This window comes from Delphinus delphis, chromosome 8 (genome assembly GCF_949987515.2).
Source record: "Delphinus delphis chromosome 8, mDelDel1.2, whole genome shotgun sequence".
NCBI classification, from domain to species: domain Eukaryota; kingdom Metazoa; phylum Chordata; class Mammalia; order Artiodactyla; family Delphinidae; genus Delphinus; species Delphinus delphis.
The window spans coordinates 104,574,061-104,591,941 of NC_082690.1; the positions used below are offsets into that span (position 1 = coordinate 104,574,061).

General features: G+C 37.6%; 1 protein-coding gene across 11 annotated transcripts in view; it reads left to right on the forward strand.

Moving 5' to 3' along the window:
- Positions 1-17,881, forward strand: part of TOP6BL (TOP6B like initiator of meiotic double strand breaks) — a 92,090-nt gene that overhangs the window by 31,516 nt on the left and 42,693 nt on the right. For 9 of the 11 annotated variants that reach the window (XM_060019343.1, XM_060019350.1, XM_060019351.1 and 6 more), the window contains exons 4-5: positions 10,687-10,796; positions 17,531-17,614. In XM_060019343.1, coding sequence (XP_059875326.1) covers positions 10,687-10,796; positions 17,531-17,614 — 194 coding nt within the window. The remainder of the gene's footprint in view (positions 1-10,686; positions 10,797-17,530; positions 17,615-17,881) is intronic. The other 2 variants (XM_060019347.1, XM_060019348.1) reach the window with 1 other exon arrangement.

Consider the following 17,881-nt stretch of genomic DNA (forward strand, 5'->3'; position numbering starts at 1 on the left):
CTTTTACATGTAGCTATCCAGTTTTCCCAGCACCACTTATTGAAGACACTGTCTTTTCTCCACTGTATATTCTTGCCTCCTTTATCAAAGATAAGGTGACCATAGGTGCGTGGGTTTATCTCTGGGCTTTCTATCCTGTTCCATTGATCTATGTCTCTGTTTTTGTGCCAGTACCATATTGTCTTGATTACTGTAGCTTTGTAGTATAGTCTGAAGTCAGGGAGTCTGATTCCTCCAGCTCCATTTTTTTCCCTCAAGGGAAAAAATGCTTTGGCTATTCGGGGTCTTTTGTGTCTCCATACAAATTTTAAGATGATTTGTTCCAGTTCCATAAAAAATGCCATTGGTAATTTGATAGGGATTGCATTGAATCTGTAGATTGCTTTGGGTAGTATAGTCATTTTCACAATATTGATTCTTCCAATCCAAGAACATGGTATATCTCTCCATCTGTTGGTATCATCTTTAATTTCTTTCATCAGTGTCTTATAGTTTTCTGCATACAGGTCTTTTGTCTCCCTAGGTAGGTTTATTCCTAGGTATTTTATTCTTTTTGTTGCATTGGTAAATGGGAGTGTTTCCTTAATTTCTCTTTCAGATTTTTCATCATTAGTGTATAGGAATGCAAGAGATTTCTGTGCATTAATTTTGTATCCTGCAACTTTACCAAATGCATTGATTAGCTCTAGGAGTTTTCTGGTAGCTTCTTTAGGATTCTCTATGTATAGTTTCACGTCATCTGCAAACAGTGACAGTTTTACGTCTTCTTTTCCAATCTGAATTCCTTTTATTTCTTTTTCTTCTCTGATTGCCATGGCTAGGACTTCCAAAACTATGTTGAAAAGTAGTGGTGAGTGTGGACATCCTTGTCTTGTTCCTGCTCTTAGAGGAAATGCTTTCAGTTTTTCACCATTGAGAATGATGTTTGCTGTGGGTTTGTCGTATATGGCCCTTATTATGTTGAGGTAGGTTCCCTTTATGCCCACTTTCTGGAGAGTTTTTGCATAAATGCGTGTTGAATCTTGTCAAAATCTTCTTCTGCATCTATTGAGATGATCATATGGTTTTTATTCTTCAATTTGTTAATATGGTGTATCACATAGATTGATTTGCGTATATTGAAGAATCCTTGCATCCCTGGGATAAATCCCACTTGATCATCGTGTATGATCCTTTTAATGTGTTGTTGGATTCTGTTTGCTAGTATTTTGTTGAGGATTTTTGCATCTATATTCATCAGTGATGTTGGTCTGTAATTTTCTTTTTTTGTAGTATCTTTGTCTGGTTTTGGTATCAGGGTGATGGTGGCCTCATAGAATGAGTTTGGGAGTGTTCCTTCCTCTGCAATTTTTTGGAAGAGTTTGAGAAGGATGTGTGTTAGCTCTTCTCTAAATGTTTGATAGAATCCACCTGTGAAGCCATCTGGTCCTGGACTTTTGTTTGTTGGAAGATTTTTAATCACAGTTTCAATTTCATTACTTGTGATTTGTCTGTTCATATTTTCTATTTCTTCCTGGTTCAGTCTTGGAAGGTTATACCTTTCTAAGAATTTGTCCATTTCTTCCAGGTTGTCCATTTTATTGGCATAGAGTTGCTTGTAGTAGTCTCTTAGGATGCTTTGTATTTCTGCGGTGTCCATTGTAACTTCTCCTTTTTCATTTCTAATTTTATTGATTTGAGTCCTCTCCCTCTTCTTCTTGATGAGTGTGGCTAAAGGTTTATCAATTTTGTTTATCTTCTCAAAGAATCAGCTTTTAGTTTTATTGATCTTTGCTATTGTTTTCTTTGTTTCTATTTCATTTATTTCTGCTCTGATCTTTATGATTTCTTTCCTTCTACTAACTTTGGGTTTTGTTTGTTCTTCTTTCTCTAGTTCCTTTAGGTGTAAGGTTAGATTGTTTATTTGAGATTTTTCTTGTTTCTTGAGGTAGGCTTGTATTGCTATGAACTTCCCTCTTAGAACTGCTTTTGCTACATCCCACAGGTTTTGAATCATCGTGTTTTTGTTGTAATTTGTCTCTAGATAGTTTCTGATTTCCTCTTTGATTTCTTCAGTGATCTCTTGGTTATTTAGTAACGTATTGTTTAGCCTCCATGTGTTTGTGTTTTTTACGTTGTTTTCTGTGTAATTGATTTCTAATCTCATAGTATTGTGGTCAGAAAAGATGCTTGATATGATTTCAATTTTCTTAAATTTAGTGAGGCTTGATTTGTGACCCAAGATGTCATCTATCCTGGAGAGTGTTCCGTATGCACTTGAGAAGCAAGTGTAATCTGCTGTTTTGGGATGGAATGTCCTATAAATAGCAATTAAATCTATCTGGTCTGTTGTGTCATTTACAGTTTTTGTTTCCTTATGGATTTTCTGTTTGGATGATCTGTCCATTGGTATAAGTGAGGTTTTAATGTCCCCCTCTATTATTGTGTTACTGTTGATTTCCTCTTTTATAGCTGTTAGCAGTTGCCTTATGTATTGAGGTGCTCCTATGTTGGGTGCATATATATTTATAATTGTTATATCTTCTTCTTGGATTGATCCCTTGATCATTATGTAGTGTGCTTCCTTGTCTCTTGTAACATTCTTTATTTTAAAGTCTATTTTATCTGATATGAGTATTGCTACTCCAGCTTTCTTTTGATTTCCATTTGCATGGAATATCTTTTTCCATCCCCTCACTTTCAGTCTGTATGTGTCCTTAGGTCTGAAGTGGGTCTCTTGTAGATAGCATATATATGGGTCTTGTTTTTGTATCCATTCAGCAAGCCTGTGTCTTTTGGTTGGAGCATTTAATCCATTCACGTTTAAGGTAATTATCGACATGTATGTTTCTTAATTGTTATGTGTTTGTTTTTGTAGGTCCTTTCCTTGTCTTGTGTTTCCCACTTAGAGAAGTTCCTTTAGCATTTGTTGTAGAGCTGGTTTGGTGGTGCTGAGTTCTCTTAGCTTTTGCTTGTCTGTAGAGCTTTTGATTTCTCCATTGAATTTGAATGAGATCCTTGCTGGGTAGAGTAATCTTGGTTGTAGGTTCTTCCCTTTCATCACTTTAAGTATATCATGCCTCTCCCTTCTGGCTTGTAGAGTTTCTGCTGAGAAATCAGCTGTTAACCTTATGGGAGTTCCCTTGTATGTTACTTGTCATTTTTCCCTTGTTGCTTTCAATAATTTTTCTTTGTCTTTAATTTTTGTCAGTTTGATTACTATGTGTCTCAGTGTGTTTCTCCTTAGGTTTATCCTGCCTGGGACCCTCTGTGCTTCCTGGACTTGGGTGGCTATTTCCTTTCCCGTGTTAGGGAAGTTTTCGACTATAATGTCTTCAAATATTTTCTCGGGTTCTTTCTCTCTTCTCCTTCTGGGACCCCTATAATGCGAATGTTTTTGCATTTAATGTTGTCCCAGAGGTCTCTTAGGCTGTCTTCATTTCTTTTCATTCTTTTTTCTTTACTCTGTTCCACAGCAGTGAATTCCACCATTCTGTCTTCCAGGTCACTTATCTGTTCTTCTGCCTCAGTTATTCTGCTATTGATTCCTTCTAGTGTATTTTTCATTACAGTTATTGTATTGTTCATCTCTGTTTGTTCTTTAATTCTTCTAGGTGTTCGTTCTTTAATTCTTCTAGGTCTTTGTTAAACATTTATTGCATCTTCTTGATGTTTGCCTCCATTCTTTTTCCAAGGTTCTGGATCATCTTCACTATTATTATTCTGAATTCTTTTTCTGGAAGGTTTCCTATCTCCACTTCATTTAGTTGTTTTTCTGGGGTTTTATCTTGTTCCTTCATCTGGTACATAGCCCTCTGCCTTTTCATCTTGTCTATCTTTCTGTGAATGTGGTTTTTGTTCCACAGGCTTCAGGATTGTAGTTTTTCTTGCTTCTGCTGTCTTCCCTCTGGTGGATGAGGCTATCTAAGAGGCTTGTGCAAGTTTCCTGATGGGAGGGACTGGTGGTGGGTAGAGCTGGGTGTTGCTCTGGTGGGCAGAGCTCAGTAAAACGTTAATCTGCTTGTCTGCTGATGGGTGGGGCTGGGTTCCCTCCCTGTTGGTTGTTTGGCCTGAGGTGACCCAACACTGGAGCCTACCCAGGGCTCTTTGATGGGGCTAATTGCAGACTCTGGGAGGGCTCACACCAAGGAGTACTTCCCAGAACTGCTTCCAGTGTCCTTGTCCTCACAGTGAGCCACAGCCACCCCCCCCACCCCCGCCTCTGCAGGAGATCCTCCAACACCAGCAGGTAGGTCTGGTTCAGTCTCCTATGGGGTCACTGCTCCTTCCCCTGGGTCCTGATGTGCACACTACTTTGTGTGTGCCCTCCAAGAGTGGAGTCTCTGTTTCCCCCAGTCCTGTTGAAGTCCTGTAATCAAATCCCACTAGCCTTCAAAGTCTGATTCTCTAGGAATTCCTCCTCCCGTTGCTGGACCCTCAGGTTGGGAAGCCTGACATGGGCTCAGAACCTTCACTCCAGTTTGTGAGTCACCCACCTGGCAGTTACGGGATTTGATTGTATTGTGATTGTGCCCCTCCTACTGTCTCATTGCAGCTTCTCCTTTGTCTTTGGATCTGGGTATCTTTTTTGTTGAGTTTCAGTGTCTTCCTGTCGATGATTGTTCAGCAGTTAGTTGTGATTCCTGTGCTCTTGCAAGAGGGAGTGAGCGCATGTCCTTCTACTCCACCATCTTGAACCAATATAAAATTTTTTTCTTCTTTTAGCTTATGTATATCATTGGAAATAGATTAAACTACTTATGATCAGACTTGTTACAAAGAATCCCCCCTTAGCATACTTGATAATTGGCAATCTTCATAAATGCAGATTCTACATAGGTTAAGTCTGAAAGTTTTTAAAGTTGAGGTATAATTGACATGTAACATTATATTAGTTTCAGGTATACAACATAATGATTCAGTATTTGTGTATATTGCAAAATGATCACCACAATTAGTCTAGTTAACATCTGTCATCATATATACTTACAATTTTCTTTCTTGTTGAGAACTCTTGAGATCTACTCTTTTAGCAACTTTCAAATATGTGATACAAAAAAGGTAGTTGCCGTGCTGTACATTATACTCCCGTGACTTATTTATTTTATAACTAAATCCTTTGACATAATCTCATTGGCCTTTGATAACTTCCTTGCTTTCTGGCCCAACAAGATACCCATCTCATCTTGTACAGTTCTACTTTAGGCCCAGAATCAGCCATTTCTCCTTTTTAGTGAGCACTGGTATTTAGAGAACACATTCTGAGTACCAGGAGTGTTTGTTGCTTCTTAGTTTTTAATGACCATTTTAACAGGTGTGAGGTGGTATCTCATTGTGGTTTTGATTTGCATCTCCCTGATGATTAGTGATGTTGAGCATTTTTTCATGTACCTGTCCATCATCTGTATGCCTTTTTATGGAAAATGCCTATTCAGATCCTCTGCCTATTTTTTAATTGGCTTGTTTGTTTGCTATTGAGTTGTATGATTTGTTTATATTTTTTGGTTATTAGCTCCTTACCAGATATATGATTTGCAGATTTTTTTCTTCCTTTTCATTTTGTTGATGGTTTCATTTGCTGTGAAGAAGCTTTTTAGTTTGATGTAGGTTCCACTTATTTATTTTTACTTTTGTTGCCTTTGCTTTCAGTGTCAAGTTAAAAATATCATCGCCAAACCCCATGTCAAGGAGGTTACTACTTATGTTTTCTTCTAGGAGTTTTATGGTTTCAGGTCTTATAGTCAAGTTTTTAATCTATTTTGAGTTAATTTTTGTGTATGGTGTAGGATAGTGGTCTAGTTTCATCCTTTTGCAGAGTATTTACATTTTTAATTTGAAAATAATTTTTGATTTATAGAAGAGTTGTAAAAACAGTACACAGAGTTCTCATATACTGTCCACCCAGATTCCTCTGCAGTTAATATTTTAACATCTGTAACACCTGTAACAGGCTTGGTTTTTATTGATTGCTTTTTTGTATGAGTTATATTTTCCTTTTTCTTTGCATGTCTATTAAATATTTATTTTCTACTGGATAATGTGATCTATATTCTGTTCTACCTCTGAAGAGTGTTGATTTTTGTTCTAGCAGGCAGTTCTAGCAAGCTAATCACCCTAACCTTGTGTAGGCTTTTAAAATACAGTTTAAAGGGTAGATCTATAGAAAGCCGAGTCATTTTCAAACGCCTCTAACTTGATACCAGATAACCTCCAACTGTATCTTCTCTGTGAATCTTGTTGAGACTTGGTTTTAGGCTTTTTTAGGGTGGATCAGACCTTCTTCTTGAATGTGTTTTTTACTACTAAAACATTACCTTTTTGCCATCTCAGCTGGACACCATCAGTTTTATCAAGTTCTCTCCATTCTGGCTGGGCCTGAAGGCCAACATTTCCCACCATTGCTTCACCACTAATTTCTTGTTCCATTTTCAACTCCATTGCAACTGCTCTCTGGGAAATCTTATATAGTCTCACCGCTGTATGCATAGCCCAGCCCTTGGCCAAAGGCTCATGGGGAGCTTCCATACAGACTTTTGGTACCCACTTCTGCACAGTTCCCTCCTCTCCAGTGCCCTGCCTTGCAGATTCCAGGTACTTTCACAACCCTGAGCTCTATTCGCTGTCTCCTCAGCTTAATGGAACCACTGTGCTCTGCTTGGGCTCCAGCTCTGTCCTCCATGGGCAGGAAAATTTCCCCAGGCAGACATCGAGGGCAATCATAGGGGTCATGTCATGAGTTTCCCTTCTCTCAAGGATCACAGCTTGTGCTATTTATTGCTCAATGCCTGGAAACAATTGCCTAGTATATTTTATCCAGTTTTATAGTAGTTTTTGGTGGGAGGGCTTATTTGGTACCAGTTATTTCATCACTGCAAAAAGGAGAAGTCCCAATATATGGTTTTGATGTATGTTCACATTGCCACAAGATTGAAATTTTTCTATCTACTTTTTCTTTAAGAGTTGAAGAGCTATGTCAATAAGTAGTTTGATATTGATATTATATCATTCTTTCCCCCTTATCTCCACCCTATCTCAGCAAAAAGGTGCAAATGTAAACTCATTTTCAAAGATCATGCTGGTTTATTTAGTAGTTCTTTCAGCAAGGGCTTAAGGAATATAAACATATTGAGTTTCTCATTCTTTAATGGTAGTTTGGTTCTCTTAAAAGTCCAGAGTCAAAGTGAATTTTCTTCAGATCTTTGAAGATAGTACTCAGTTATCCTCTGGCATCTAGCATTGTTGATGAGAAGTCTAACTCATGTTTCTTTTGGCTAATTTGATTCTCTTTTGTAGCTTTTAGGGTTTTCTCTTTATCCTTGTTATTCTGGGTTTCATTGTGATGTGTTTAGCTGTGTGGCTCAGTCATTCTTTATTCTGAATTTTTTTAATTTTTTTTAGTGTTTTTGCCTTTTAGAAATCTGTTCTTAATGTCTTTTATCTTTTCCTTCTTTTAATTGATAAATAATTCACATGTCATAAAATATACCATTTTAAAGCATATAATTCAGTGGTTTTAAGTATATTCACAAAGTTGTACAACTGTCATCACTATTTATAACATTACATTTTCATCACCCGCAAAAGAAACCCTGTACCCATTAGCAGTCACTCCCCTTACCCCTACCCCCTGTCCTTTGGCAAACACTAATCTGCTTTCTGTCTTTATGGATTTGCCTGTTCTAGACATTTCATATAAACAAAATAATACACTATGTGGCCTTTTGTGTCTGACTTCTTTCACTAAGCATAATGTTTCCAAGATTCATTTTTGTTAGTATGTAGCATGTAACAGTACTTCATTTCTTTCTCTGGCTGAATAATATTCCATATTTTGTTAATCTGTTCATCATTTGTTGGACATTTGGGTTGTTTCCACTTTTTCCTACTATGAATCATGCTTCTATGGACATTCAAGTACTACTTTTTCTTTTAAATACGCTCTTTTACAGTGTCTAATCTACCATCCATAGGGTTTTCATTTCAAACACTGTATCTTCAATTTCTAAGATTTCTAATAGGGTTTTTGGCTGTTACTTTCTGTTTAATTGATGGCAGTGTATTCTTGTTTCATGGCTTCTTTTTATATTTGAGGGTATAAAATACAGAGCACTTATTTTTAAAGTTCTTTTCAGATTGTTTTATTAACTCTGTTTCCTCAGGTATACATTTTGTTGGTTGATATGTGTCCTATTTTTCATGGTATTGGTCTTCACTGGTTGGTAATTTTTAGTTAAGACCTAATTGTCCATGACCCTTTTGTCCTGAACACATCCTGCATTGACAGCCTTCCAGTAGGAGGTTCTCTGGGTTGCTGAGCCCTAATCTGCAGGGCACGTATCTTGGATTAAACTTTGCTTGAGTGGAAAGATAAAAGGCTCTTGTATCTTAATAGAATATATAGTTCTGAGTCTCATCCGTACTTATATTACATGGCTCTAAGGCCCTCAGCCTGCATCACTGATGCTGCTACTAGCATCACTTGGCTTTTAACCAACCCTCAGGTAGGCAGGTGGCATCCCTTTGGCTTTTGTTCATGTTTTGGTCCCTTGCTTATACCTCCTATGTGTGGCCTCTGTGGCTCTTGCTCTTAAACCTGTTAGTGTTGCAATATTAGCTCCATTTTTTTTTTCCATTCCATGCCTCAAACATGGGGCATCTTTGGTCCTTACTTACCGTTGTGGATTCTCTCTCTCTTTTTCCTTTCGAAGATTAGGGAAGAATACCTCTCTATTTCTGGTCTATAAAGATTTCTCTTTTCTTTTTTTCTCACTATATTTTGTTTTGTTTTAATTTTTATTTATTTGGCTGTGTCATGCGGTAGGTGGGATACTAGTTCCCCGACCAGGGATCAAACCCGCACCTCCTCCATTGGAAACGTGGAGTCTTAACCACTGGACCACCAGGGAAGTCCCTATGACTATGTTTTATTAAAATTTAAAAATACTTGTTTTATCATTTTATGTGTTTGAATGGGAAGATGAAATTTCAACATATGCTTGACTTATCTTGAAACAGAAGGCTTTTTATTTAGTTCTACTGTTTTACCTTTTCACATTTAACTCTAGTCAATCCATCTGGATTTTTTTTTTTTTTTTTTGGTGTATGGAGTGAGTTAATTGAAATTAATTTCCCCCAAATAACTACTCATTTAAAAAAATCATTATTAAGATTTCTAGAGAATTCCAAGTTATTGACAAACCTTTTTCTCATGTATCTACATGTTTTCCCTATTTTTCACTGTATTACCACTTTATAGGATTGAGGAACAATTTTTTCTTATTTCACAGAAAGGTAATTGAATCACAGAAAAAAGGGGGTCACCCTAGGTCAGAAAGTCAGTCAGTGGTAAATCTGAAGATTGATGTAAGTCATCCTGGTTTAGTGCCAACTTCATTAAACTTCAGTGTAGCATAACCTTGCTGCCATATTATCTCAAGCTTTGTTACTGAATTATATTTGAAAAACAAACTAATGGCAAGAAAAATATTACCCATTAAGATTGATAGCTAGAACTTGATCTTCTTTGAGATGGTTAAAGCTTATTACATATATGGTATGAATGTTTTAGAAGAAAGTTGTGCTATTATTTTAGGATATATGTTATTGTTATTAAAATTTTTAAGTTGAATTCTTTTATAATATCAACATTGTCAACCTCATTTATAAGGTAGAACATTCAGGGCTTCCCTGGTGGCGCAGTGGTTGAGAGTCTGCCTGCCGATGGAGGGGACACGGGTTCGTGCCCTGGTCTGGGAAGATCCCACATGCCGCGGAGCAGCTAGGCCCGTGAGCCATGGCCGCTGAGCCTGTGCATCTGGAGCCTGTGCTCCGCAATGGGAGAGGCCACAGCAGTGAGAGGCCCGCGTACCGCAAAAAATAAAAAAAAAAAATATAAGGTAGAACGTTCAGAGACTGAGATATATATTTTTATTCATATTTAGTTCTCCATTCTAATACTACTATAGAGGGGAAATAAGGGATGGCATTTTATAAAATGGGAGATTTGGGTTTTTTTCCCTTTATAATATTAGTGCCAGGGTACAGAAAGAAAGAAGGATGGCGCATACTTTGAGGTTCTATCTGTTGATGATGATCCAGGACTCACTGATGCTTTGTGTAGAGTTCTGAATCAACATATGTAAATATACGAAGTGGTTAATTGACAATTAAATTAGCAAGAGTTTGCTTCTCTTGGGTAAAAAAAGGCATTAGGCATTAGGTAAATGCCTGAGAGGGTCATTCTTGAATTTTTCTGTTTTAAGTTCTAAATTAGCTCACTTACCATTGTAAAGCAATTATACCCCAATAAAGATGTTAAAAAAAAAATAAATTAGCTCACTTACTGGATTTGTGTTATTAAATAATGAATTGATTTATTTAAAAATATAAGAATATCAGAGCTATCAACTCTGAAGATTGTGGCATTGGATATGTCCTTGTGGAAATTAAGTGAAAATACAAATTGATTTAGCAAATTTTCAATTTGTGTAAAATTGAAAACATGTGATTAAATGTCTTATCCCCATAAAATAATTCTAAATGTTTAAGCAATTTGCTGATGCATAGCCATCTCCAGTCATATTTAAAATTTTGCAGATAATCTTTTCATCAGGGAAGAGACTTCTTGGCTTATCAGTTTAATAACTCCAGAAACTGGTGCTTATGCAAACTGCTTGTTCTATTCTGCCACCATCTCTTCTCACACAGAAATACAGTCTATACTGCCTGGACTCTCTGCAGAGCTGAGCTGGACTTCAGAGGAAACCAGCTATTCTCAGGACGTGTCAGGGGTAACACCCTTCCAGATGATTTTTGAGGCAAGTTTTGCTGTGGTTCTATAAATTAATGATGTTTTGATTCTTATTTTTCTACAAATGTAATAACAGGAAAGAAAAACCTAGGTCCGTTACAGTTCAAAGTTGAAATGAAATAAGGCATTGGTCCCCAAACTTCCGTGTGCCGATTTTAAATCACCTGGGAGCTTTCAAAATAGTGATGTTTGTGTCCCACTTCAAGAGGTTGTGATTTAATTGGTCTAGGGTGCTGGATTAGTCTGCTTAGGCTGCCATTAAAAAAAAATACCACAGGTTGGGTGGCGTAAACAACAGAAACTTATTTTCTCATACTTCTGGAAGCTAGAAGTCCAAGATCAAGATATCTTGTCACTGTTCACATGACCTTTCCTCTGTATGTATGTGGAGAGAGAGCCTTCTGGTGTCTTTTCCTCTTCTTACAAGGACACCAGTCCTATCAGATTAGGGTGCCCCCTTATGACCTCATTTAACCTCAATGACATTCTTAAGGCCCTGTCTCCAAATACAGTCACATGGAGGCTAGGGCTGCAACAGATGAATTTTGGGGGACACAATCCAGTCCGTAAGATGTGTGGCCTGGGCTTTGGAATATTTTTAAAATCCCAGATGATTCCTAATGTGCAGGTAAATTTGAGAACCACTGAAGTAAACCATTATTTGAATTTGGATCTCCTGAAAAAGAAAATAAAAATGGATTCCCAGTGCAGATCCTATTTAGATACATTTTTATTAGGTTGGTTTAAAGATCTTTATTGATTTTTTTGTAGCCCAGATTTATGAGAGTGACAATTGAGTTCTCCATTCCCTTTAACAATTCTCGGATCCCCTATCTTGCTTCCTTTGAACTGGTAGAGACAAAGAATTAGAGTACTTTAAATGTTCTCCCAAAAAGCACTTGGGAGGCCTTTCTCCATGTTGGAACAATTATATCCTTCTTCTAAAAGGAAATGACTATGGTATCGGGACAAAAGATATCCGTGGCTGTGCCTTATCTTGTTTAGGGGAACGAAGGGTGAACAGTCTGGAGCAATTAATGGTTAGTCAGCTCTAAAACTATTAATGTCAAGTAGCAATAAAAAAGCTGATTTCAGTGAGCCAAGGAAAGCAGTTCTAGAAAAGGAAATCATGTGTTTTAGCCAGTCTGAACAAACAATGGTAATTCTTATACCTAACATATATATTATTTAAGCCTCCTGACAACTCTATGAAATGGATAGGACAAGGATAATCATCACCCCATTTTACAGATACAAGAAAACTGAAATTCAGAGAATTTGACTGACTTTCCCAAGGTCATACCAAAGTTAAGGACAGAAATAGAATCTGAATCAAAGTCTTACTCATATTGATCAGTGCTGTTTCAATATTCATTTCTTTACTCAGAAACCTGTGTTTGTTCACGACAGCTTCACTGTGCTAGACAGAGTCCCAAGACATGTTACTTGATCCCAAGGAACTTGGAATCTAAAGGAAAAGATAGATAAGTAAACAAATAATTACAATGCAGTGTAATATATATCATGATACAGGTATGCACTGATGCTGAGGTAGCTTAGAGGAAGGGTACCTAACCCAATGGGAAGTTGTCAAGGTCTAGAGGTCTTTGATGAGACCGAAAAACAGATTTTCTGGGTATAAGAAGTTCAGAGACTTGAAAGAACAAAAATTTATCATCAGAGTGATAAAGTTTCTTTCTTTTTTTGTTTTGTTTTTCCTTATTGCAAGAGCAGTGTTTCCCTCAGGAAAATCAAAGTGTGCATTTAGAGTACAGATAATTGACTTAATCAAGGTAGCCACTATTAACATCTTGGCGCATATTTTTTCACGTAAGAGTGGGACATTTTAGTTTAAGCCTTCCAGAACAATACAGTTCCAATCTATGGCCGTGGAAGTAGGTGGCTGGAAATGAGTGGAGGTCAAGGTTGTTGGAGTTGAGGAGGTCAGAGAATTATGAGACCAAATTGTTGCTTAGACTGGTCATCTGTTTGTATGTGGAAGTCAGCCAAGATGATGGCAGGACAGAGGATGATGGCAGAGGATGATGGCAGTACAGAGGAGAACTGTGAGCTTATAGAGTACAGAGGAGAACTGTGAGCTTAGTGCCCAGTAATCAGTTGGTGATAGGTGGGGCGAGGTAAGAGCAGTATAACCTAAGAGGAACAAGGATTTCCTGAAAGTATTTGCTCTATTACATCTCATTGTCTCTGATACTGTGCAGCTATTTAAAATATTTTTAAAATAAATTTATTTATTTATTTATTCTTTATTTTTGGCTGCGTTGGGTCTTGTTACTGCGTGTGGGCTTTCTCTAGTTGCCGGAGCGGGGGCTACTCTTTGTTGCGGTGCACAGGCTTCTCATTGCATTGGCTTCTCTTGTTACAGAGCATGGGCTCTAGGCGCATGGGCTTCAGTAGTTGTGGCTTTCGGGCTCAGTAGTTGTGGCGCACGGGCTTAGTTTCTCTGCGACATGTGGAATCTTCCCGGACCAGGGCTCAACCCGTGTCCCCTGCATTGGCAGGCGGATTCTTAACCACTGTGCCACCAGGGAAGTCCCTATTTAAAAGATTTTTGAATGAAGAGAATGAGAAGAGAAAAAGGGGAGGTTGTGAAAGATTTCATCATACACGTATATCTCAACTGGGAAGAAGGGTCAAGTGGCAAGGTTTATAGCAAAGGCTAGTGAATGGAGACCTCCATGAAAAAGCGGTAATAAATGATCCACTGCTTTGGGCATGTGAGGAGAGCTCATTCCAGGGAAGACTGAGGGAAACTTCATTTAAGAGAGATGCTGGTTTTGTGTTTATGCTCAGTCAGTCCTGCATCTTGGAGTCCATTAGGCTAGATAACATGTCTTTCCAAAAACAATTTGATTTTTGCAAGATCTTCTTGATGAATTTATCCATTTTTGTATTTATTTTTGCCATGATACAAAATGATAAAATGGGTAGAGATATACATATATACGTACAAACCTATCTATCTATCTTTGTATTTCTCTATTTCTCTATTATCTATCATCTATCTACTTACCTATTTAAGCAAAGAGAGAGAGAGACAGAGACACTGACTTTCTTTTAGAAAGTCATATAGAACCCATAACCACATAAGTTCATGTTTGAAAATATAAAACAGCTCCCATATTGTATCATATGATTAGACTTGTATTTAAAGGCTGAAACATGTGCTTCAATAGTAGTTTCCGCTGCCCAGGGCTGGCAGCATATGTTTTTTCCTAACAACATGTAAGTAAATTCACTGCTTCTGAAGGTATGTCAGGCCTGGGGTACTGGGTTTCTAACACCCAACTGTAAAAGGCTGTAAAAGACTGTGTAGTGTCTCTTTCTTTCTTTCTTTCTTTCCTCCTTCCTTCCTTCCTTCCTTCCTTCCTTCCTTCCTTCCTTCCTTCCTTCCTTCCTTCCTTCCTTTCTTTCTTTCTTTCTTTCTTTTTCTCTCTCTCTCTCTCTCTCTCAATAATTTATGAGTAGATCTTAAAAGGAGCTATTTGCTTTGTGTTAAGTATCCTCCACTGACCTGACATTATGTCACTTTATCTTCTCAGTCTGGATTAGGTGCCAATTGTTCTTGTGTATTTCTTTAGCATCTCTTATATATTTAAATCATAAAGCTTCTTCACATTGTCATACAAATTATTTATTTTGTCTTTCTCTTCTACTTAAGTGTAAATTCTTCAAATTCAGAGATTGTTTTATTTATCTCTGTAAGCCTAAGTACATGATAAGCTACATTAAGTGTTTTATCAGTGAATAAATACACATACATATTCAGTAGTCATGTTTAAGCATTGCCCATCAGGCTCCATAAAAAATAATGATAGATTACATAGTATCTGATTCAGATAGCTATGTGTACAGAAAATGAACATTCTTGGAGAGGCAGCGTTTCATAGTGAAATGTGGGCTCTGGAGTCAGATCTAGGTTTGAATCCCAGTTCTGCCACTTAATTAGCTATGTGTGACCTTGGACAAATTAATTCGCTTATTTAGTCATTATCCTCATCCATAAAGTGGGGGTATTTCCTACTTGTATATAAACTGCTTGGCATGTAGCAGGTGTTCAGTAAATGGTAGTTCCCATCCTTACTAATTGTAGACCCTCTCTGGTAGCTGCTCAAGGAACTTCCACTTACTTGGTTGCCTTACTGCTAGATATAATTAAGCCCTTTCTGTGATATACCCTATAATCACTAAGTTACAAAAGTTTGAAACTGTTCCAAGAAGTTGTTTTGGAAGTGTTAAGTATAGGAAATGCTTTCAAGAGACCATTGCTTTTCTACTATTTGAACACTTTATAATAAAAAAATTTAAAAGAAGGATGTGACTATGGTATGTATGCTGCAATTACTGTTTAATTACTGCTGTTTACATGTGTGAATAATCCTAGATTTGTTTCCAGAATTTTTTAATAATCCCCATCCATTTTTCTAATACTTTCAAATATTTTTATAATAGTTTTTCTAATTATCCCCACCCATTGCACAGTTCTTTTTTTTTTTTTTTAAACGACAATAATCATTTATTATGTCTCACAATTTCTGTGGGTCAGGAATTGGGGTGCTAAATTTTGGTTCAGGGTCTCCCCTAAAGTTGCAGGCAGATGTCAGCTGGGGCTGCCATTGCACAGTTCTTGATCTCTTTTTCAGTGTACTTATAAAGAGTATTATATTTCTTTTTATTTTTTAATTTTTTATTTATTTATATTGCGGTACGTGGGCCTCTCACTGTTGTGACCTCTCCCGTTGCGGAGCACAGGCTCCGGACGCGCAGGCTCAGCGGCCATGGCTCACGGGCCCAGGTGCTCCGCGGCATGTGGGATCCTCCCAGACCGGGGCACGAACCCGTGTCCCCTGCATCGGCAGGCGGACTCTCAACCACTGCGCCACCAGGGAAGCCCATAAAGAGTATTATAATAGTTTATCCTTCATTAGATATTTACATGTTTCTTCTTTATTGTGTTATGAGATTTTTGGGGTCTGGGACCTTTCTTCTCTTTTAATATACACTTAGTACATGGCTCTGTATTTTCTGAGCCACTAATAAGAACTTACTGTTTGGACTTCCCTGCTGGTGCAGTGGTTAAGAATCCGCCTGCCAGTGCAGGGGAAACAGGTTTGAGCCCTCATCTGGGAAGATCCCACATGCTGCAGAGCAACTAACCCCGTGCGGCACAACTACTGAGCCTGCACACCTAGAGCCCGTACTCCTCAACAAGAGAAGCCACCGCAATAAGAAGCCCGTGCACCGCAATGAAGAGGAGACCCCGCTCGCTGCAACTAGAGAAAGCCCGCGCGCAGCAGTGAAGACCCAACGCAGCCAAAAATAAAAAATTATATAAATAAATAAATTTATTAAAAAAAGAAAAGAACTTACTGATTTCTGACTCTATTTCTTCTTCACTGACTTCTCCATTTTTTCGGAGACGCATTTTAACTTCGGTTTTAGGGACACTATATTAAATATAGTATAGGAAAGTGGTTAATACTAAAGCTTTGGAGCCAGATCAGGCACACCTTAGCAAAGTTGTTTAACCTCTTTGAAATTCATTTTTTTTAATCCATAAAATGTAGGTTATATGTACCTAATATGGTTTCTGTGAGGGGTAAATGAGGTAATATAAGTAAAATATTTAGTACCATTCCTGGAATAGAGAAAGCCCTCATTAAGTGATAAATCTTATTATATTTGTATGGAGATATCAGGGTATATTGGAAAAAGCATGGACAATTGTTGTTAGATAGACTTAGGGTCAAATTCTGGCTCTATTACTGAACATCTTAGGCAAGTTGCATAACTTCTCTGAACCTCATTTTTTGGTTGTTTTTTTTTTTGCCACGCTGCAGGGCTTGCAGGGCCTGAAGGGATCTTATTTCCCCGGCCAGGGATTGAACATGCGCCCTTGGCAGTGAAACCTCGGAGTCCTAACCCCTGGACCTCAAGGGAATTCTGAGCCTCATTTTTTTTAATCTATAAAGAGGGGATTGTAATACCTGACTTGAGGATTGTTGTAGATATAGCACCTGCACATTGCTTGCCACATAGTAGGCATTCATCAAGTGGTATCTATTATTGTTACCATGTCTAACATATATTTTCAGATTATTCTTTGGTCTTTAAAACAGTTTTGTGAGGTTGAAAGGCTAAGTTTTATGCCTGTTTTGCAGATGAGGAAATAAGGTCCAGAGAAGTTAAGTGATTTTTTTTCATGATTACTGCAGTAATTTTTATAGAGCCAGTATTAGAACACAGGTCTTCTGACTTCTGAGCTTTCTGCTTTGCAGCTTTTCCTTAAATACAAATGTTTGGATGAATGGATTAAGGTTTAAAAATAGGTTCTTTTTAGTGCCTGCTCCTTTGACTCCACTCAGATTCTTAATACAGATTGACCCACATTAGAATAATAAAGATAGAGTTACTCTTCTCAGCTCCAATGTAAATTACTTTTAAATTTGTTCCAAAAGGTGGTTTTGAGATTGTGGGTTTTACTCTGGTATTTGTTCACGTCTCCTGAAGTTCCATGAAATTAGGTACCTTAGCCCAAGAAGTGATGGCTATTAGATTACCTTTGGTGTTCAGTTTTCAGACCCAAAGATGTTTCCCCTTGGATGTCTGAAAAGCTTTCTGAGGTGTAGTTACTTTTATAAGAAGAAATACCATAATTTAATTCACTTGTGCTCTTGGGTTTGTGTATGTGCAGTGGATGTTTTTGTTATGTTGTTACAGGTTCATGAAAAGCCCAGAACTTTGATGACAGATAGCCTGGTTATAAAGAATTTTTTACGCAAAGTCATCACTGTGCTCCCCAAGGTAAGCTGTTCTTCTGCACAATAACGATTCTCTTGTTTAAGTCATATGTTTTTAAAAGACTTCTACTCTGTAGGGCATGGAAGGATCTGATTGGTCCTCTTTCTTTTAATTACAGTGATCAAAAGTTTTAATATTGAATTGATTTGGTTCCTGTATCCCTAAGGCAGGCTTGATGTTGGTCATGTGACATAGTTGAGAGCCCTTGGATATAGAGAGAACTTTCTTTTGGGTTCTTATTTTCACTGCCTTACTGTTTTATTGTATCAC